The sequence below is a fragment of the Camelus bactrianus genome, chromosome 5 (assembly GCF_048773025.1).
Source record: "Camelus bactrianus isolate YW-2024 breed Bactrian camel chromosome 5, ASM4877302v1, whole genome shotgun sequence".
In the NCBI taxonomy this organism is placed as follows: Eukaryota; Metazoa; Chordata; class Mammalia; order Artiodactyla; family Camelidae; genus Camelus; species Camelus bactrianus.
Window position 1 is genome coordinate 105,072,881 of NC_133543.1, and position 21,721 is coordinate 105,094,601.

Here is a 21,721-nt window from a genome sequence, read left to right on the forward strand (position 1 = left end):
AATTTGCAGTTTGTTGACCGTTTTCCTCGATTAGATTCAGGTGACGCATTCCCAGATGACGACGTGGCCTCCTCAGAGTCACACCGGAGACGCCGTCTGGCCTCACTGGTGATGTGGCTCTGAGTCCCGTGGTCTCTGGTTCCTCCGTTCTGTGATCACTGCTGTTTCTCTTTTGACTGACAAGCAGTCCGGGGGGAGGCGCTTTAAGACGCAGACATCCTGTCTCTCGTCAGTGCCTCGGTTTACACCCACTGTGAGGCTCGCCCGAGTGACGCCTCAGGTGGTGGCCAGGGCTCGCCGGGAGCTGGGGGACGCTTCTCTTCAAAGGAAAGATGGTGTCTGGAGGGCAGCGCGGAATCTGCGGGAAGAAGAGACTCAGGAGAAGCAGAAACTGTGCCAGGGACGGAGGAAATGGAAAAACAGCAGAAGCTGCAGTCTGTTGGGCAGGATCCCGCTTGTCATCTGAGACGAGCAGGAGAGCTGCCTTACACCGTGTCCTGCCCGCGCAGGGCAGGGGCGCTCGCTCGGCAGGACTGCAGGCTCCTCCTGCCATTCCGTATTCTGGCCCTGATGCGACAGTGAGCGTTGGTCCTCAGTTCTCGGGAGACTGGGTAAATAAAGGGGGGTCCGTCTGTGTTGTGGGGCAGTCGGGCAGCTGCCCGGAGGATGCGAAGCTCCCTCCATCCTGACGTGTGCAATCTGCTTTGAGACGTGCCGTCAAATGGAGAAGATGTTCAGAGCCGCGTATGTGGTTGCTGCCGCTTGTAGGGGGAGCTGCGCATACACGCGGTCTGTTTGGCCCTGCAGAATGAGCTGGTGTCACCCGGGGCAACGCCCCAGGACCGTCACTGCCCGGCTTTCAGGAGCAGTGAGGGGGGACTCATCATTCTGAACTCATTTTTGGTACCTTTAGAATTCGAACCTTGTTAACATGTTATTGCGTTGCCTTCTTCTGAGATAAGAGGAAACCTTGCCTCCCGAAACAGGAGCAGGGCACCCGCATGGGGGCAGGCGGGGCCTGGGCGCAGCAAGTCTGCAGGGCCACAGCGTTTGAAGGGTGAAGTGGCGGAAACCCCACAAAGCAGAATGAAAGATAAAGGATGAAAGGTGGGAGAGAAAAGTAAAACTTCAAGCAGCAATCCAGGAGCCACAACATCCAGGAATTCTAGAGGCAGGAGCCAAAAAGCAGTGGAGGAAACTGGTAAAGAAATTACATGAGGGAATATTTCCGCAAGTTAAGGCCCCAGTCCCCAGGCTGAAAGTGCCTGACGGCTCCCAGGGAAACGAGCGAGTGACGAGCGAGTGACGGTCAGGCCAGAATCAGCCGCAGGAGGCGGGGAAGATGGGGGAGCTTCCCGAAGGGAGGGTGGGAGGAGTTGTAGGGGGTGGTGACGGGGGGGCCGGGGGGGCCTGCCCACAGCAGACTGGAGGCTGGGAGACGACGGGGCGCGGGGCTCAAGTGGGGACGGAAACCTTTTCCAACCTGGAATTGGGTGCCTGGTGCAGCATGGCTTCTACAGAGAAGGAGAGCATTTTCAGACGTGCAGTGTTTCAAAAACTTAATTCCTGCACATGCTTTTGAGGGTTGAGGGTCGATCCTGGAAGAGAGAATAAACAATTTGAGCGTTGGGGACTCACATCTGCACGGGGGTGGGGGGGCGGTGGCTGGGAGCCGGGGGCTCACCCCTGCGGGCCGGGGGGGGGCTCACATCTACGGGAGAGTTGGGGGGCTCCGGTGCAAGGATGTTCCGCCAACCTGAGAACCAGACTCGCTCCAGGAGGGCCCCCCAGAGAGAAATGGAGGGCAGGCTCCTTCCTGTGTTAGGGCGCACTGCAGAGGTAAAGTTCGTCGGGAAGCTTTGGGCTGAATTAGTGACAGGTATGTCAGAAGTTAAGCAAGTGAAAAGAGGCAGTAACTCAAGGGAAATTAGAGCTAAAGGAGGAAAACGTGCATTGGTTATAACCCCCCACGCTCAGCTTGCAGGCAGCACGTACACGGTCAGTGATACAAATGCCGAATCTAAGATTTACCAGAAATTGAGGGAGTGTGGGGAGAGCCGGACTGGAGGTCGTGCTGGGGTGAAAAGCTTGGGGGGATCTCAAAATGCAGGGTGCAGTAACAGCTTCTTTTTTCCTTTCTTTTTTTTCTTTCTCTGTGGAGGTGCTGGGGATTGACCACGGGCCCTTCCACGTGCTGGGCGCGTGCTCTACCTGTGAGCTCTGCCCACCCCGCAGTAGCAGCGTTAAACATGCTGTTTAGAAGCAGGGGTGAGGAGACGGACGGGGCAAGTCCGGGGGGGTTGACCCAAGGTGGGCCCGGGGGCCCTGCACGTATCTGGAGCTCGTATCTGGAGCTTAGAGCCGTGCCGTCCATTACCTGGTAACACCCCAGAACGAAAGCCGCGCTCTGAGTGTCCACAGCCTGTTAACACCTCAGGGCCCAGAGAGACAGCAGGGGAGGGTCCGGGGCCCTTGGATTCTGTGTCTCTGCTTTTGATCTGTAACAGGGCTGAAATCCTGCGCTACAGGAGTTTTGTCCTTTGACCAAAAGAGAAAATGGGGAAGCAGGCAAGCAGCTGGGCACGGCGTCTTCCCGCCGCTTCTGCATCTCGGGAGGACGTGCCCGGCCTCGGCCTCCTTGGCGACCACCTGCTTATTCAAGCCTGTGCTCTGGCCCCTGACATCCGGAGTTGAGAGCTGGGGTCGTGGAGGGTGTCCCTTTTCTCCCCCTGGTATTTTGTGTGCTAGTTATTTTGTTTGCTTTATCTGAGAGCTTGGTTGTAAACCTTCCAGCATTTGATTCACTTTGAGTAGTGATTAGAGTTACTTCATGTCTGGGCGGCTTTAGGAGCGAGGATGCCCTGGTTCCCACCTGGACCCTTGTATTTACATCTTGATCTTGAGGGCATCTCTTCACTTGGGAACTTTTTAAATTGAGATGTAATTCACGTAACATAAAATTGACCATTTTAAAGTACGATTCAGCCACTGGTGTATTCACAGACTTGTGCACTCACCACCGCTGTCCGCCGCCGGGACGTTCAATCCCACCCTCACCGCATCCCTGCTAGCAGCCCCCCCCCCCCGCCCGAGCTGCTTTCTCAGTATCTCTGAAGGGAAAGACCTTCATCAGCCCCCCTCCCCTTGGGTTCGCGGAAAAGAGTAAGTGGTCATGAGAGTCAAGAACAGAAAAGAAATGCCAGGAAAATGTTTCAGCACATTTAAAACTTCTATTCTGAACAAGTGTCGCGCTGACGGAGGAGCGACCAGGACAGCGACCATCCAGAACTCACAGGTTGCCCGACTCGCTGGTGGAGGAGAGGGTCCAGGCTCACAGGCGCTCCACTTGTGTGTCCCTTGGCTCTGCCGTCGGGACCCTTCTGCACTTGACCCCGGGAGCTCGGCGCTCTTGCGGGTTCAGGGCCGGTCACTTTGAAACGCAGGCTCGTTTCAAACGCTGATGGTCAGACCCTCAGCCCAGCCTCAGGCGCGTCGCGGAGGCGAGGGTCACGGGAGCAAGGGTGTGCGAGGTCCAGCCGGGAGGCGGCCCTGTCAGTCTGTCCGCTTGCGGGCGGTATCTGCATCGATCCGCATTTGACAAGCCTCTTTGCCGCAGTTACTTTTTATCCCTCGTCGTTGTGTTCTTGGAAAGATGCCTTGAGACAGTCAGTTTCTGCCCATCCCAGTCACCTGCTGACTGGACCGCTGCCAGCTGCCAGAGAGACTCTAAAGTCCGTCCCTCGTGCTCCCGGGAGGGTTCCTCCCATTTCTTCAGTTTCTTTATGTCACCGTGGACTCGTGGGTTTGTATTGTAGTCATACTACTGTCTGACTTACAGTAATTTGGGTTGTAATCTTGATGCTCTCCTGCCCCCCGCCGCCCCAAGGGGCAGATTCAAAACCGGCTCCTGTGAACACCTACAGAAGGGAGTTTGTCATAAAGCTTCATCAAAGAAATTGGGTTTTCTTTCTGAGACAGATCAGTTTGTGTCATGTTGACGTCTTACATCAGAGTCACTCCGAATGTGAAACGTTGCGGGGGGGGTGCTGTCTGTTCCATGAGAAGCTGTGTGTGTCTGACAGTGTGTGATGCAGTGTCCGCCCCTTGGGTTTCAGAGCACCACCAAAATTAACACCTTCAACTGGTCCAGGCTCCGAAAGCTGAGCTTCAAGAGGAAGAGGTTTCTGGTCAAGCTCCACCCAGAGGCCCACGTAAGTGTTGCTTTGAGAGCTTCCTGATTATAACAGGACTTACCTGCTAGAACCCTGAGTGTTTAATTACTTTATGCATCATTTGAGCGCGATACACACAGAAACTTAAGGATGGGACTTAGGACTGGGGAAGGCTTTGGGGTGACCTGCCCAGCAGTGCTCTCCCAGCGGCCGTGTCAGCCTCCCCCAGGGCTGGTCACCCCACACGTCGCTGGGCCCCCCCGAGACTCAGACCTGAGAACGCACCCGTCTGACGGGCCCCCAGCAGCTGGGAACCACGGCTGCAGTGCGGCCCCTCTTTCTGCAGGTGTCGGAGCTGACACGCTGCGTGCCGCAGTCTGAGGCCCGCCGTGGGTTGGGGTTGAGGGCTCTGTCCGGAGTGACTGGGTGGTCCCGGCGGTCTCGTGAGTCTTCCTTTCAGAGCCTGGGCCTTGAATGGCTCTAGCTGAAAGCCTTGATTTTCAGAAAGTTTCGTTCTTTTCTTTTGAGCCTGTCAGTCAATAAGGTTGGAATTAAATATCACTTTACTGAAATCACTAAAAATGGAAAAAAGTGAGTGCACAGTCTGATAGCTGGAAAAACCCAATGCTCGGACTGCTCACAGGTGCTCGGCTGCCCCATTTCCACCACGGAGCAGGCGCGGGCGCAGGGCAGGTCAGCCGAGCCCGGGCCGGGACGCTGAGCCTGCCGGGTGGCCGTGTCAGCCAGCCCCCCACCCCCCCCCGCGTGTTCACTGGGGGAGCTGTGAGCGGGCGGCTTGGTCGTTTGTGTTCAAATGCCGCTTCTGTGGAGGAAGGGGAGCGTGAGGGAGGCCGGAACCAGCGAGTGCAGGTGAAAGCTCGCTTTCCCCTCTGCCGGTGGAACACGCGCGCCTCTGGCCGTCACTCTGAGGGGGTGGGGGGAGAGCCGCCGCTCAGCGGGCCAGGGTTCGGAGCCGAGTCTGTCTCTGCACCTGGCAGAGCTGCACTTCACATCCCGAAGCACTTAGCTTTTTAAGCCTAAACAGAGGGTCAAAGTGTCAGTCCTTCTGGAAGGTAGGTTGGTAGTACATCTCGCAGGGTTCGGAAACGTGCGTTGTTTCTGAGCTCAGTAGAGCATTTGTAGGCGTTTTCCCTGAGGAATGGCTGAGTGGAAAGGCAGCGGGTTCCTCATGGTGGTGTTTGTGAGCCTGGAAACCTTGTGCCCTAGACACACAAACGTCCCCCAGGCCCCCTCAGGGCAACGATTCGGTAATAACGCATGAGCAGGTCGACTGGCCGGGAAGGTGGGAGAAAGTCACAAAGGCAAACTTCGCAACTGTGGCAGTTGTGTGGTTGTAGCTGACTGCGGTTTTCTGGTATCTCTACAATGAACATACACGCTGCTTCTTCTCTTAAATGTAAGTGGAACCGGAAATCTTTGTATAAAGTTTTCAGGAAAAGAGGCTTCCCAGGGGAGGGTGTAGCTCAGCAGTAGAGCGTGTGCTCAGCATGTACGAAGTCCTGGGTTCCATCCCCAGTCCCTCCGTTAAATAAATAAGTAAATAAATAACCCTAATTACCTCCCCCCAAAGCAAAAGAAGAAAGTCTTCCTCATTTTGAAGACTTGGAAACAGCCTGTCGTGTGAAGTGCTTCCTAAACCCCTTCCTGAAGGGGCGACTCACCCTCTGCTTCCAGGGCCCTTACCAGGACACGCTGGAGTTCCTGCTGGGGAGCAGAGACGAGTGTAAGAACTTCTGGAAGATCTGTGTGGAGCACCACACCTTTTTCAGGCTTTCTGATCAGCCAAAGCCAAAGGCCAGAGCGGTCCTCTTCAGCAGAGGGTCCTCCTTCAGATACAGGTGGGCGCAGGGGCCTGGCTTGTCTGTAGAGCCGAGTCAGGGAGGGGGCTGTGCGTGTCTCAGAGCGTCCTGTGCGGTGCAGCCACTGCGGAGCCACAGGGAGCCTGGCCAGTAAAACGGGGAACGGGCTTAAGGAAATGCCGTCTAGAAAGCTGGTTACGCTTGAGTGCAAAGAATGACTTCTCAGTGCATATGTAAGTTTATGAGAGGAGATGAGCAAGCCTCTCCTCTCCTTTGCTTTTGTGAGAAATTAAGGCTGTGAATTTCTGTGTGTTCTTTTCTCTAAAACCTGCGCCTCTACTCACAGTGGAAGAACTCAGAAACAGCTTGTGGATTACGTGAGAGTCGGCGGGGTGAAGAGGACTCCGTATGAAAGGTAAAGTCTTTCTGATGCAAAGTGCCTGCTTTTAAAGTGAACGTTGTAAGGGGAACGTAGAGCAGAGCGTGTTAGCACGCACAAGGTCCTGGGTTCAACCCCCAGTCCCTCCTCCAAAAATAAGCCAGATTACCTCCTCCCCCCAAAATAAAGTTAACGTTGTAAATATTTTAAGCTTTATTTGAATGAAAGGCATTTCAAATACATAAACATTGAGTTCCATTTTTTAATTTTTTAAGATCGGTTTTGTAATATCTCTTACAGTTATTACAAGTAAATCCAGATAATGCTTTTTGGTTTTTAGTCTGTATCACTTAACTTATATGTAATGTTTTTACAAAGTTTGATTAACTTTGAATCTGAAAATCCATGTTTCTTTGCATGTGGAATTTCTCCTTTTGTGGGGGTTGCCTTACCTCTCCTGGGACATCTGTTTTTTGTTTGGATTCTTGTTTCCTGTTATCCTGCCGTTCCTGCTTAGATGGCTCACGGCATATTGTCAGTCCTCGCTGCATTTTTGTGTGAGCTCTTCCTCACTGCACAGCATGTGCTGCTTTAAAAACAGGCGTCAGGCTCTGGGCTCACAACCTGTCTTCTGTTCGCAGGAGGCACAGCAAGACTCGGGTGTCGCTCCACACGCTGACTGCGGACTTGCCAAGGCAGGTCAGTCCTTCTGGTTAAGACGAACACATTGTTAACCGCCTGTTCTCTTTTGGAAAATAATCTGGCCACGTTGCAACAAGAGTCATAAACGTAGTCTTGTCATTTACTCAGCAGTTCCAATCCTGGGACCATTTGCAGAAAGGAGCTTAGTGAAGAGAAAGCCGTGCAGTGAGGTGTGCTGTGTGTCACAGTCCTGGTGACACCACCCTCTGTGCTGGGGGACCCTCCAGCCGTTTGGGTGTGTCCGTTTGAAAGTCTTGTTTCAGAAGGACAGCGCGCGAGCGGGACGCGTTCAGAGTGTGTTAAGGACCAGCAGGTGGCAGACCAGCCCTTGTGATGCGCACGGTCCTCAGTGTGACAGAGGCAGACAGCTGGGGATGCACACTCCCACCGAGCACGCAGTCCTGGGTTCCCTTGCAGTCTCTCCACGAAATGAATAAATAAACCAGATTACCTCCCCTCCCCAAAAAGCAAAGCAAAACAGAAAAAGAATTAAGAAGACAGGTGGATGTACAGAGGCTCAGCCTCACCGTGTGGGGTGTCACCTCCGGGCAATCGGATTCCGAGCACGTCTCACCTTCTCTCTGTGCTTTTCGTTTGTTTCTGTGGACGCTCGGTGCTTTTTGGTGTCAGGAAATGAGTGAGTGAGCACGACGTCTGTGAAAGCCTGAAGCAGCGTTGAGTACAGGTTTAGGGAGACGATTTACTTAATTAAGCTGTATTCACGGGGTGGGACTTTTTGCTATTTATTATGTTAAGGGTGAAAAGCAAGAAACACAAGCTGCCTGTGCTTGGTGTGGTCACAGCTGTTAGCACAGACGCACAGGCGCACGCACGGAAGGCATCTGTGAGGGTGGGACAGCGGCACCGTGTCACGAGCGTCTCAGAGCCCCAGCCGCTCCGCGCTCGGCCTGCTCCCATGACCACCACCGGCAAGCACGTCTTTACGTGGTTGCTCTTTTCATGCAGTGTTCTTTCTCTGCAGCTGTGGTCTCGTCTTTGTCATTTCCTGTCGCTGCGCGGTGTCACTTTGCAGTGACGGTGACACCGGGAGCTATGCTTGTAACTCATGTATTAAAGCTCGTGTGTCCCAAACTTTTCTAAAACTGGATCTTTTAAGTAAAAACATTCTTTAACTCTTCTAGGTATGTTTTCTATTTAGGAATTCCTTGCTAAATCAATTGAAATTAAAAGTAATTATTTTTGTTTCTTTAACAAAGTCCAAATTCGTGAATAGCCTAAAAGTCACATTCAGGCTTTCAGTCCTCTGATTCTGTCCTTTAAAAGCCACAGGGATATTAAATGTGGTCGGATGGTTACGGAAAAGTGACACAATAAGCTTGTGGAGACAGGTTCACCCTGTGGGCTGTGTGCTGCCACGGCGTCTGGAGAAGCTCGGCTGCTCCTGCTTGGCCGCACGCTGGGCACGCGTTCACCTGCTTGCAGAGAAGGCTGTTCAGACGATTCGGTTCTGCTTTGGTCTGACCGCCCTCCTGTGAGGTTGTGTTCATGTGGCTCAGGGTCTTCTGGAAGCGTGACTGTGTCCTCGCGTGTGGGGCCCTGAGTGAGGACGTGTGCAGGGTGCCTGGGGTGGCGAGTGGCGTGCTGCGCCGCTGGGTTTCTCCCAGGCCTCTTCCCGCTCGCACTCGGGGCTGCTCCCGGGCTTCCCAGGTGCCTCCGGGCTCCGGGGCCGGCGGCGTCAGCCCGGCCTCGTCTCCGTGGGAGGAGCGAGGTCGCCGGAGCCTCTTAGCATCCACAGTGACCTCCGACGGGGCGCCTTGTCCCCAGCCATTGCTTTGCTCCAGGGTCTTGGGAGCTGGGTGGCAGCTCGCCCCTCCTCCAGCATCTCACCCCCGGAGGACGACGAATGCCCGCAGCATCCTGGAGCTGCAGGTGGCACGAGGTGTTAGTGATGGAGGCCGTCTCTGCTGTAGGCATTCAGTGCCTCCTGCGGAGGAAAAGTGGAATTATAAGGGACCGTAAACAGATGGCCCTGGGTCCTTTTGAAACCCTGTCTGCATTTACGGACGTCTAGTTCTCAAAGGAGAAGCCTGGTCAGTTGCTGTTCTTGGCAGAAGCTGTTCTAGAGTCGTGGGGATGTACTGATTTGGGCCCAGTTGGCTCTGTGACTTTCTAGTGGTAATTTGTTATGTTTTGTGTTCCCTTTTTTCTTTCCCTCGTTTTGATCCCCAGAGCATCTCTTTCCCTGAGGGCATGAGGACTCCTGCATCCCCGTCGGCGACGAATGCCTCCTCCTGTTCAGTCCCCGCCTCCCCGCCAGCCCCTCCGGGCCCGCTCCATTGCCAGGACAGAGGCGGCTCCCTGCCGCCGCCCCCGGCTCCTGACGCCAAGCGGCCAGCGACAGAGAGGAGCAGCAGCCCCGACGCGAGCCAGGCCCAGCCCCCCCGGCCCCCTGCACTCCAGCCTTGTCAAGGTGTTGGGTCTTGTCGTGTTGTGAGGAGCTGCAGTGCCAGCAGTCCCGCAGGGCGGGACCTCGGTGCCCTAGACCTAGATGCAGGGGGGGCCGGCAGGGAGCGCCAGGCCGCAGGGAGAAGTGACCGTGGGGAGGGTGGCATGACTGTGTGCTCGTCCTCGTCTGGAGGGGGCTCCCCACATGGCTGGCAGAGCAGCAGGGGAACCCCTATTTTCACATTGACAAGCACCCGGCTGCAGGTGTCCGAGGAGTTCATAGACGATGACCCAGCAGACATCTCCTTCTTCGCTGGGGGCTCTGAGGCCTTTTCTTTCCCCTACGGCAGTTTGGCCCCTCAGGCCCCACTGTGCAGCCCCCCGGGGTCCGGCCTGTCCAGCCCAGACAGGTCCTCCCCTGAGGCAGCCCGCAGGAGCACGGAGCTCAGCTTCGAGTTTGGGCGGGAGGGCAGCCCTGGTGGCGACGTGCGCCCGGCAGGCGCGTCGGAGCTGTTGGAGGTGAAGGCCCAGGCCAGCCTGATGCAGCGTCTGCTGAGCCCGTCCGAGACCAGCTCGCTCAGCAACGCGCCACTGCACGGTGGCCTGTCCGTGCACACGCCAAGCTCCGCCAGCCAGTCTGAGGCCAGTTCCATGGCCAACTTCCCGGCCTGCTCGGTCCGCTCCGAGGCCAGCTCAGCCTTCCAGTTCTCAGACATCATTGACCAGTTAGAGCAGGTCAGCTACCCGCCCACGACGGCCGAGGCCTCGAGCAGCAGCGACACAGACTCCTGGGGCTCCGAGCCCGAGACCCCCCCAGACGTGAGCCTTTTCTTCAGTAACCCCTTTGCACAGACGAGGGGCGAGAGAGTCATTTTTGATTTGCAGAATAACATAAAGAATTTGACTCCAGGAGAGCGGATAGATGAGAACCCCTCCTGACCGTCCCCGGGCTCCCTCGTGGGACAACCCGCCCACTGCTCGGTGGGCCCAGGTCGTCGGCTTTAGGCATAGCGGGTGCTTTTGTGTTCATGGCTAGACATTCTTTTTTCTTCTAATTCTCTGATTGATTGTTCTGTCTTGAGTGTTAGAAATTAAAACTTCCGCTTGAATTGGCATCAAAAGCTATGCATCACACGTGAAATGAATGAGCATTTCCGGCCAGTCCTCCTGGGCAGCGGGTGAATTAGTCTTTGCAGCTTAATTTTTTTGACACTTGCTTTGATTCAACTGGTGCCGAGCGTTTCAACGTGACACAGTTCGGACTTGTGTTGCTCTTTGACAGAACACGTGCCCCACCTGACACTGCCTATGAGTAACCCAGGCGAAGGCTTGTTTGATTTGACCACACAAAACCCAAGTCCTGAGGTGGGCAGTGGTCCTCAGCTGCACGGGCAGGGTCCCTGAGCTGCCCTGGTGTGTCTCCGTGCCAAAGGTGTCGCCTCCGTGCCAGACCTGGAAACAGCTGAGCTGGGAGAAGCATTGGTTTAAAATGCAGTGTCAGTGGAAACTGTTTCCTTCTTTTTAGCTTGCTTGGGGGTGCACTACACATTTGTTTGCAGAAAAAGCAGAACCGACCGGCTGGAGAGTCGTAGTGTAAGGTGGGACCAGCGAGCCGTTTCCTCTTGGCGGATAGGAGGCTGTTCCCTGGGAAGAGGCAGCACCCTGGGTCTCCCTGAGCCTTTTTTCAGGAATGTTGTTTCCTTGGGGTCCGGCAGTTTGCAGTACAGAGTTTCTGGCCGGCTCTAAAAGACCCAGTCACAGGCGCCGCCTGCCCCGAGGCGTGGGAAAGGCCTTGCGAGCCTACAGTGGCCGTGCCCCGCGGGCAGCAGGGTCTTCACCCGTGCTGATGCCAGCCCGGCGCTCCGGCCGCAGCCCGGACGTCCCTCCAGGGGAGAGGCCCCTGCCGGGTGGCCCGGCGCCCTCGAGGGCCGGGCACGCCAGGCTGGACAGACGCAGCTGAGCGTCTGGGCTGTGTTTCTCTTCTCTGCTCTGACGACAAACAGCAGCACGTTTAAGGTCCGTCTTCCTCCTGAAGGTGCCGTCCTTGCCGGGGCCTCTCTCCAGGTCAGCCTTCTTCCGTCAGTGCCGGTCAGATACCAGCAGAGGCTCCTGGCTAAACATGGTGAGCACTGTCCCGCTCTTGTGGCTGCCTCAGCCCTGCGCCGCCGTCGCCGCCGTGGCCCCGGCGCTGGTGCTGCACGCCTGCCTCCTCTGTGCTCTAGGTGGCGGGCGTACGCCCGTGACCGGCATCTGCAACTGCGATAAACGTGGTGTATGTGGTCTTGACTCACTGATGAGCATAGTGTGTTTGGGATGTTTGGGTTTTTGTGTGTCACTCAGCACACCTTGGCCCTGTGTGCTGAGAGGCTAACACAGAGACCATCCATTTCAAGTGCTCTTCCTGCGTCTCAGCACGGCGGCCTCTGTCCTCTACGGTGCCTGTCCTTCCTCTCCCCCGCGGGACCCCGCCTGGCGCCCGGGCAGGAGGTGGCTATGCGGCCGGGGCGTGGACGCGGGGTGGCCACGCGCTGCTCTTGGAGGTTGGGAATAAGCTCTGTTCTCGGCATCTCTGCTCGGCCTTCTCATAAGAGGGTTTTGCTTTGCTGCTTCAATGAAACTTCACTTTCTGGAGATGACTGTTAGCTCTTTGTTGAGGGAGTTTTCAGAACACGCAGAAGCGGAAGAGGACTGTCCTGACGGAGTCCTCGTGCCCCGGTGGGCGGTGCCGTGTGGACGTGCCTGGACCCCAGCCCTTCTCCCCTTGGGCGTTGCCCCTGACGTGCTGATGACCCCCCTCAGAATTTCTCATGTGTCTCTGAGACACAATGACACCCCTCACATAACCCCACACAGACACCATCCCACAAAATGAACAGTCCCTTGGTGTCATCTAAAATCATGGACGTACTTAAATTGGCTCAGTTGTCCAAAGTGCCTAATAACGTTTGGTGTTCAGATCAGGATCCAAACACGGTCTGCTTGCTGCCTGTGACTGTGATGGCTCCTGGGTCCCCTTTCCCTTTGAAGACCCCCTTCTGTGCCAGTGACTCACAGAGAAGCCAGGCCAGTCCTGCCTCGAGTCCCACAGCCTGGCCGGCTCGCCCCTCGGGCCTCTGCACCGCTGTCCCCGAGCTGCGCTGACCGCTGGCCCTCACCCCCGACTTGCAGCAGCCGCGTCCCCGTGGCCTGTGACGCTGCTGGTGAAGGTGTCGTTTTCAGATTCAGGGGTAGCTTTTTGGTAAGATTTGGAGGAATTTTGGACAACTTTCCTTTTCCAGAATGTTCATAATATTTTCAAGTTTACAGCTTTTCTTTTATAATGAGATCATGTATTTAAAAGCCAGTTGTGAAAGTGCACAGGCGAAAAAAAAACAACACTTGGGGCTTCTTTGGACTCAAGAAAGTGGGGGAAGCCCCACCTAGGGGCTCTTCGGAGGCCGAAGGACGTTTCCTGCCGCCGTTGTGGCTCCTGCTGGTGGCGTGAGCAGCGTCCTGGGGTGCTTCACCTCAGCGAGAGGTGGTTGTAGAAAATGTGCAGAAGTCCAGAGCAGCTCCAGCTGAAGACCTCTGATCACGATGACCTTTTCTTCGAAAACCTGTTGTGTGGTAACCCCACCTGGGAAGGGTGATGTCATAGACCCGGACGACAGGACAGGTGTTCAGATTTGAGTCGAATCTGTGGATTTGTAACCAGCACCTCTCGCACCGGGAGCCGGTCTACTGCGAGCGTAGGTGAAGCCCCTGGGAAGCGCTGACACTTTGTCGCTCTCCTCGCGGGAGGGCCATCCCCACCCCAGCAGTCCCCAGGCCGCACAGCCCCGGGGCTGTGCCTCTTGTCCCTGCTAAGTCCGCCTCTGGCAGTTAACGCGCTCTGCCGTGGTAGAATGTCTGTTTTCACTCGTTGCCGCTCTGTTTTGTATTCAAGTTTCCAGACTCCGAGTGTTCATCAGCCAGGGCGCTGGTGTGTAGGTCTGACAGCGCTGCAGCTCCACGGTGGTGGTGGCGGCGCGTCCTGGCCCGCGGCTTTTCGTATTTCGCAGGAATTCTCTAAGCGTGGGGTCGGATCAGGGCCCCTTTCAGCAGCAGGCGCAGCGGGGGCCGGGCAGCGGAGCCGCGAGAGTGGGAGCGAGCGCCGGTGTCACTCTGCTGCTCCGCGTGGGTGCCCTGTGCCGCGTGGTTCCCGGCCTGTGTGACACACGAACAGTGCGTGGACCGCGCACCTGTGTGCTGACGTGTGACCCCAGTGCCTGTGTCTTCGGGGTACAGTTGTGTCCTCCCGGTTTGTGAAACAGAGCCGCTGTAAGAAAATGTCGAGATTCTCAGGCTCTTGAAGTCTGGAGAATTTAGTGTCTGTTCTCAAGGCCACAGAGTCCCTGTGGGGCTTTGCTTTGGCCCCTGTCCCGAGGTTGCAGAGCGTGTCAGAGCCAGCCGGGGCGCGGGGCTGCCGTCGGCCCTTCTCCACACAGCGGCCCTGGGTGCGTCTTTCGCAGGGAAGCGCCATCGTGCCCTGGGAAGTGAGGAGCGAGGCAGCGCCGGTTCCCTGGGCGTCGGAACGGCTCATTCTGTAAAGAGACGTGATGTTGCTTCGTTTCTGGTGCTTGGAAGTGTTTCCCACTAAAATTGCCATTTATAAACTTGCAGATGTGTATTAATTCAGAAGTTCTTCATTGTTCATTCAATAAAATAAGGAAATGTTTGCTATGGATTTGTAATGGACTTTTTAGCTTCCTTTCCATCCACTTGCTTAGGGTCTGACTTCCACGCCTCGGAGGTAATCTTACATTAAACGCATCCCTGGAACAGCCACGTGTCTCTTCACATCTTCCCCGACATCTCTTTCTTCTGAGCAGCCCGTGGGCCCCGAGGTGCCTGCAGATGGTGTTGGGTGTGGGCGCTGGCGTCCCTGAGGGCCATCGGGGAGGCATCTGGCTTTTCTCGGCAGCCTGCGGGCTCCGCGTGCAGGCCCGGGCAGAGCTCGCCTCTGAGGTGCCAGCCACAGGCTGCACTGTTGGCAGCTTTGGGGGTGAATCACGTGGTCCTTGGCTCGTCCTCTGCAAAGAACACACACTGGGGGTTAAGTCCAAAATGAAACCGTTATTAACCCCCCTCCCCCAGCCAGTGAGCCCCCCCGTGACCTTCCTGACCTGAAGCCTGGCTGCTGCTGAGCTCCTGAGCAGGTCTCCTTCCCCGACACCTCACTGGGCTCCCCTCCCCACCATGCAAGCCTCCCCTGCCTCCATGGAGCTGCATGCACCTCTCCGGCCCCACACGGGTCTTGGGGTGCCTGTGGGTACCACCCCACATACTGGGCAGCGGCTGCAGCAAGCCTTGTGAGGACAGGACGCTCAGGGCGGGGGGCACCTGCGGGCCAGGGGCTGGCCCCCTCCCCGGGGTCTCAAGGCTCCTGGCACCCAGTATGGTGGGGGTGGGAGGCACCTGTTGGCACCAAACCCCCCCAGGAGTCTGCGGTCACATCCCCACTTAGAGGAGAGGACAGCAGATCACAGGAGTGTCACATGGGCACTGGTCCCTGACTGATGCCACCGCTGCCCAGCACCCCCACTTGGGGACAAAGAGGTGACACCTCGGTGATAAATCCAGATTTCAAGATACAGCTGGAAAGCATTTCTCCATTAGTCTACAGCTGACCGGTTGGGAGGGTAACAGCCATGTGGCCTTTGTTTTCTAGGTGTGTTCACTCAGGTCACATCTCTCTCCTGAGAACGGGACCTGTGAGCTTTCTAGTTTACCTGAATGTTGTTTTGGGGACCTTGCCTCCATCACTCCAATAGTTCAGAAGATCCGTAAGTCACAGCTTCTCAAACTTAGGACAGCACGTGTCACTTACTAGAACAAGGCGTGGGGCACCCTGGACCACCCCTGGGTGTTGCGCACAGGAGACCCCACACCTGGTGGATGTAACCGCAGCAGACGGCCCAAAGTGACTGAGCTGTAGAAAAAGGAAGAACTTCGGGAAACGCTTCTTGGGAGGGCCGCGGGGATAGACATCACCCTCTGGATTTCAGGTGACCGGGCCACTCCCAGGCTAGCCCGTGGCCCCCGGGTGAGGGGTGGACACACAGGAGAAAGGGATGAGCTGGCGCTCAGGATTGGCCACTTTTCTACCGCCACTGGCATATTTGAGCAGATTTCATACAAAAATGACTTGTGACATCTGTGTTCAAAAGTGGAGCCAGGAGTGGTTTTCCATGGGCTCGTCAGGGTCACGTTTACCTGGACTCCTGGGACAGGTCACCTCTGCCCTTCCTCACGGGATTAATGACCATTGCTCGAGCCGTAGGGGTTTCTAGGCCCTCTGTCGTGTCAGCCTTCAGACCTGACCCGGGACTCTCCAACCTGGAGCTGACTCCCGCTCCACTGTTAGGCAGGAATTCTCAGGATTGCTTATTACAGAGTTTTGAAGAAGAGAATTTAAAAGCATGAAATAGAAGTAGCTGAGGTCCCTCCAAATGTGGCTTTTCCTTCATCAGCCGGCTGGACAACAGCATGGGACGCAAGCACAGAGCTGCGCATCTCGAAGCAGCAGCAGAAGCCGTCTGCCGCGCGGCCGCTGCTGGCTGTGGGGGAGAGAAGGTTTAAGCTGAGGTGCTTTTTGGACGACGATCAGCCCTTGCAGCTGCCGCTCTGGGGACGGGCCGTCTGAGCCGCTCCAGCGGGTGGCGCTCAGTGCAGCGTAACTGCCCTTGTGCAGTCCGCTCCAGAGAGCTTACTTCTGGAAACTGCAGGCGTTTCTTGTCTGCAGGGGGTGGTGGGCTCGCAGCCATGGTGAGCGATAGACCGCCTCCTATGCGTCGTGGGCCCACAGCGAGGCTCCTGTGACTCAGAATGGTGCCAGCTCTTTCTGGCTGTAGACAGCCTCCAGTGGAGGACGACCTTGCACGCAGGGGCCTGCTTTTACAGACGTGGAAGATTATTTGCCGAGTCAGTCAGGGCCAGATGCGTTCTGCGGTGCCTGCAGTGTGCTGCTGAGCACTGAGCCGGCTGGCTGCGCACCAGGGCCTCTGCAGTCGGTGCCCATCCCAGCGCGCGGGGCCTGGGCCCCTTGAGCTTCGCTCTGCCCGGCACTCCTGGAAGCTCGCCAGTGGGGCCCCGGCCCCGCACGTTCCGGCCACGGGTCCCGCAGCACAAGGGTAGTGGCCTGCGCTCTCCCACAGCCTTGAGTTCAGGGGGGGTCCACGTTAACTGCCGCCTGCTCGAAAACCGTCTCCCCACAGATGGAGCTTCTGTGTTTACAAAGTCTGATATAGGTATGATTTCTCATGCTTGGCTCTAGCTGACAGATTTAATAAAAGCAAATGTTTAATGTCAGTTTGTGGTGCTTTTTAATCTCATCACTAAATTGAGAGTTGACGATTTTTGTGAAACCGTGAAGTACAGTTGCCCTCGGTATTCGCAGGGGTTGGCTCCAGGACCCCGCAGACAGCAGGACCCTCATGTGAAAGTCTCTTCCGTGGAGCAGTGCAGCATTTGCACGTAACCTCCACACGCCCTGCTGTGTGTGTTAAACCATCTCTCCATGACTTGTGATCGTAGTACAGTGTCAATGCTGTGTAACTTACTGGCAAATTCAAGGGCTGCTTTCTGGAACTTTCTGGAATTTTTCTCCCAAGTATATTCGGTCCTTGGTTAGGTGAACCTGCAGGTTTGGAACCTTCAGGTACAAATAGCAGCTGTCTCTGCAGGATAACGTCAAATGATGGCCCCAACCTCCCTCGAAACAAAGTAGTTTATCCCAGATGAGCTGCCAGTCCCAAAGGGGGTTTCCCTCCAGCACCAACCACTTCTTTACCAAGGGGCTTCGATCCTCTGATTTGCCCCCACAGCCTGGCCCGTCTGCACCCCCATCACATGAGGCAACCACCACCTCGAGTTTCAGCTTCTGCTATTTGAATAAATCAAGTTTTGCATCACCTTTTTGGTAAAGTGTCCACTGGTAGCTTCCTGTAGGACGGCCCATCGTGGAGGGAGGAGCTATGTGGGCTGCTGGGAGGCGTGGAGTCAGACTGCGGACGTCCCTGGTAACCGGTGAGTGTCAACAGCTTGGCTCTCACACCTCCAACAACACGATTGTGAAGAATAAATAGACTGTTAGTAGCTTCTGGACCTGTTCTCAGCTCTGAATGTGTAATGGCATCTCACTGCAGTGCTGGGCTGTTTAGGGACTGAAAGGGGTTTGGGGCGTGAATCCTGAATAGTTCATCTTTGGAAACGTGCCTCGTCTCCACGGAGGAAGGGGCCACACTCCCAGCACAGCCCGGAGCCTTTGGGTCAGATTTGGTTCCTTCGGATGTGACTGAGTCCACGCAGGCCTGCTGTAGGGGGAGGGGACGTAGGAATTTTGCATGATTTTAAGGTTGCTTAGTATATTTTAAATGTGTGATCAGATTTTCATAAACTGGTTCTAATAGTCTCATGTCTGAATGTCATCCAGGTTTCCTGGCGTCAGGGAACAGCTCCCTGTGTCTTAGGCCTGTGTCCTTGTGAGGACCCCGAGGAAAGCTCGGCCGTCTGGCTCATCCTGGAAGCCCTGGGTGCGACCCCGCCCGCAGGCTCAGTCTTCCCAGAACTCTGAACTTGTCAATGTGAAAATAAGGGCTCCTCCCGCCCCCAGGCCACGTTGGAGGGCTGCTGTGGGGTTTTGTGCCAAGCCGGCCAGCGGGCGCTCTGTAGCCGCCTCCCTGCACGCTTCGCGCTTCGGGCTGAATAAATAAACTGGTCACTGTAGGCGCCTGTGTTGGGTCCCCGGCGCATGTGGTGTGACAGGGTCTCACTCTGAAGCCTCTCGTGAGTGGAGCGAGGAGGCCCCAGGGGTCTGAGTTCAGTTACTGCTGTTCCAGCGCTTTGTAAACCAACCTAGTAGTTATACTTAGAGATAATGGTGGATTGGGTGTTAAAACACTACACGTTTATAAATCTGAGGTAAATTTCTGTCTTAAATCATTTTAAACTGCACTTAGATTTCCCGCCTATAACTCTGCATTAAGGTATCTTTCAAGTTTGGCATTTAATAGTTCCTAATTCACCATAGAAAAACATTAGAAGTAATTAGAACCTTGGAGAATTTTATTTATTGCAGAATGTTTGATAGACTATACCTCATAGCCTCCTCAGAACGAGACCAAAATTTTGGTTTCTATCTAGTCAAAAGCAAACATTGCTTTAAGAAGGGGAAACATTTAAGTATCAGATTACTTTTGTGGTATAATTCCATAGAACCAAAATAGAATCCTTGCTCATGGACAGCTCAGGGGAGTGGAGACCAGTATGTGAGTGGCTCTGCGTGGTCCAGCCTTAGACGCGTGGCAGACGGCGTCTCCCCTGGATCAGCCGGCCTGGTCCTGACTCACCCGTGTGTGGCCCCAGCCCCTGCGTCCCGGCACAGCCACGCGCCCCGAGGCCCCCGGGGAACCCGGTCACCGGCCGCCCTCTCTGCTCTCTTGTCACACCGCGGCCTGCGTGTGGTCCAGGCTCTGCCTGCCCGTTTACCCCGGGGCCTCTTGTCTGCCCACATCCGCCCTTTCTCATCTCTCCCCATCGCCCCGTTCACTTCCAGGCCTTTCTGTGGAGAGTCCTCTGCCTTCTCCTTCCTCCCAGAAGAGCCCACCGAGCCTGAGCCCCACATCCCAGGTGCCTCTGGGCCCAGCTGAGCAGGGCTTGAGCCCCGTCCTCAGCGACACTGGCGGAGCTGGGATGGACGACCAGGAGGAGCCGAGACACAAGGTGGGCGGGGGCTTGCTGCGGGGCCTGTGTTTGCAAACCTCCTGGGCTGGGGGTGGTGGAGCGGGTGGGGGCTGGCCCCCCAGTATCTCACCCTGAGACCCACCAGCACCTCCGGCCAAGACTGGGCTCGTGCCTTTGACGGTGGAAGGCTGGTCCTGGGGGCGTGGGGCCCACAGCCTCCCCACTCCCTGCTTTTCTGGGCTGGGAGGAGGTCTGGGTGCCAAGGAGGGCTTTCCTGAGGGCCCCCCTTGTCTGGGGCCAAGGGAGGTACTGGGGCTGGAAGCTGCAGTGGGTCCTGGAAGAGCGTCCGGGTGGGGGTGCTGGGCAGCAGGAGGGGCTTGGCGTGTGTGTTCACGGTGGAGGGTGGAGGCAGCTTCGGAAGCAGTGACACTGTGGCCTCATGGCCGCCTCCGTGGGCTCCCCTTCTCCCGCCGGCCCCCAGGTTCACCCGGCGGAGCCGCCACGTTCACTGACGAGTCTCCTGGCAGGGCCTGGGGCCACGTCTGTGTTCCTACGCGCCACAGTCGCACACGGGCTGGAAACCCGCTGGCCAAGCCCTGGGCTCCCGCCTTTGCCCCTGGCTGCCCTGCCGTGTGCCCGCTTGTTTCCCACCAAACATGCTGTTTCCGCTGTTTAATAAGAAATTGGTGAGGACCCACCGTGTTGGAAAGGTGTGCAGGTAGCAGGTGCCCCTCCACCTGCTGTGGGCACTGCGCTGTGGGGGCGGCAGCAGCGCACCGCACAGAGCACAGTCCCCTGCCTCTGCCCTGACTGGCGGCCTGGGCAGGTCTGTCTGGAGCGCGGCCGGCAGAGCAGCTGCCGTTCTGCTTTCTCTCCACTGAGTTTCCCTAGGTGTTCTTTGCCCTGGAAACCAGAGGTCAGCCCCAGGCCACACAGGCCACCATCCACAAGCTGCTCCTGACTGCTGCGTACGTGTCCCCAGTCCGTACCGGACTCCAGACCAAAACTGGGATGCCTGGCTGAGGGGGTACCAGGGCAGGGAGGGCCAGGACCTCCCAGACCGTGAACGTGGGCCTCTCAGGGGCAGTTCTGTCCCCAGAGAGCTCACTGGGCATGCAAACTCTGGGCGGGATATGGCATCTTAAAGAGATTTTACTGAGTTTGGATTTGAAAAAGTCATTTTTTAATAGTACAAAGCCCAAAAAGAAATCGAAGAGCCTGAAGTTTGGAAAGGTGACTCGCAGCTCCAGGGCAGTGTGAGGGCAGAGCTGCAAGGGATGAGGTGGGACTCCCAGGAGATGCTGCAGGGCTGGCTGCCAGCAGGGGTTTGGGAAAAGCTGCTGTGAGAAGCAGCCATCAGACGTTTGAGGGAAGGAAGGGAAGACAGCAGGCAGCTGTGAAGGCCAAGTGGAGCCTCCTGGTTTCCCCATGGCCCAGAGGGCGGCCGCCAGAGCAGTGGCCTCTAGGACACATGGGAGGAGCAGCTTTGCTGCCACAACCTCGGGTAGACGGGCCCAGGGGAGAAGCCGGCCCTCAGGCTCCGCCCCCAGCCCACCTCCTTTCCCAGCTGGCTTCTCGCTGCTGGCTCAGACCTGACACCAACCTTCCTCCCCAAACCCATCCCCTGCGGCCTTCCCCAGCACTCTTTCCCTTGGCATCCTCGGAACCGGCCTCAGAATGTGTGGGGCGCCCCTCACACCACTCCCTTGTGCCTCCTGACCAGCTGGGCTCCCCAGACTCATCCTGGGGCCAGCACACCATGATGTGCTCAGATAGACCCCCCGGAGACTTTGCCTTCCCCCAGGGACCACCTCTCTCACCCGCCACCCACCCTCCCCTCATCCTTGACCTCTGAGCTGGCCCCACCTCCCAGGGTGCCCCACCCGCTCGAGGAGGCAGCCGGCCGGCCTCCCTACCTCCACCTCCACTCCCACCTGCTCCCTTTGTCCTGTGACTTGCCGCCCAGACCCGTGACTTCCCCAGTAGCTGGGGTTGCTTCCTCCCTGTTTCCTCCTAGGAGGCCTCAGCGCAAGGGCAGGGACCTCTGTTCCTGGGCATGTCCCAGGACGCAGGGAAGGTCAGCCCTAAGTCAGTCCTCGACGTGTAGGATGTGTGGAGGAGCAGGAGCAGGCGTAGGGGCGTCTGCCAGGTGGGAGAGGTGGAGGAGGGGCTGTGGAGCGGCTGGAGGGGGCCAGGTGGCTGAGGCCTGTGCTGTGCCGGGGTCGTGGCGCCCCCTTCCTGCTCCAGAGACCCCATCACTGCTGGCTTGCCTGCTGGCCCTGCACTCAGGCAGTGCCCGGCCGAGACTTAGGGGCTCCTAGGGCCTGGCCACGTCTGGCTCTGCATCATGGTCTGCTGGCCGCATGCTCCAACATCAGGCACCATTAAAACATAGGCTGTTTGGCGATTTTAATCACCTTTTTGTGAGTTAGGCTTAATGGTTTATAATCACACACATGCATATAGGCGCAGGTCTTGTTTTACTGTGCTTCGTACATACTGCCTTTTTTTTTTTAAACAAATTGAAGGCTTGTTGTGAT

The 21,721-nt window shown here is 56.6% G+C and overlaps 1 protein-coding gene across 8 annotated transcripts in view; it reads left to right on the forward strand.

Moving 5' to 3' along the window:
- FARP2 (FERM, ARH/RhoGEF and pleckstrin domain protein 2) overlaps nt 1-21,721 on the forward strand; it is an 81,732-nt gene that overhangs the window by 48,415 nt on the left and 11,596 nt on the right. For all 8 annotated transcript variants that reach the window (XM_074364738.1, XM_074364742.1, XM_074364740.1 and 5 more), the window contains exons 9-14: nt 4,116-4,211; nt 5,868-6,031; nt 6,339-6,407; nt 7,013-7,070; nt 9,264-9,504; nt 19,054-19,220. In XM_074364738.1, coding sequence (XP_074220839.1) covers nt 4,116-4,211; nt 5,868-6,031; nt 6,339-6,407; nt 7,013-7,070; nt 9,264-9,504; nt 19,054-19,220 — 795 coding nt within the window. The remainder of the gene's footprint in view (nt 1-4,115; nt 4,212-5,867; nt 6,032-6,338; nt 6,408-7,012; nt 7,071-9,263; nt 9,505-19,053; nt 19,221-21,721) is intronic.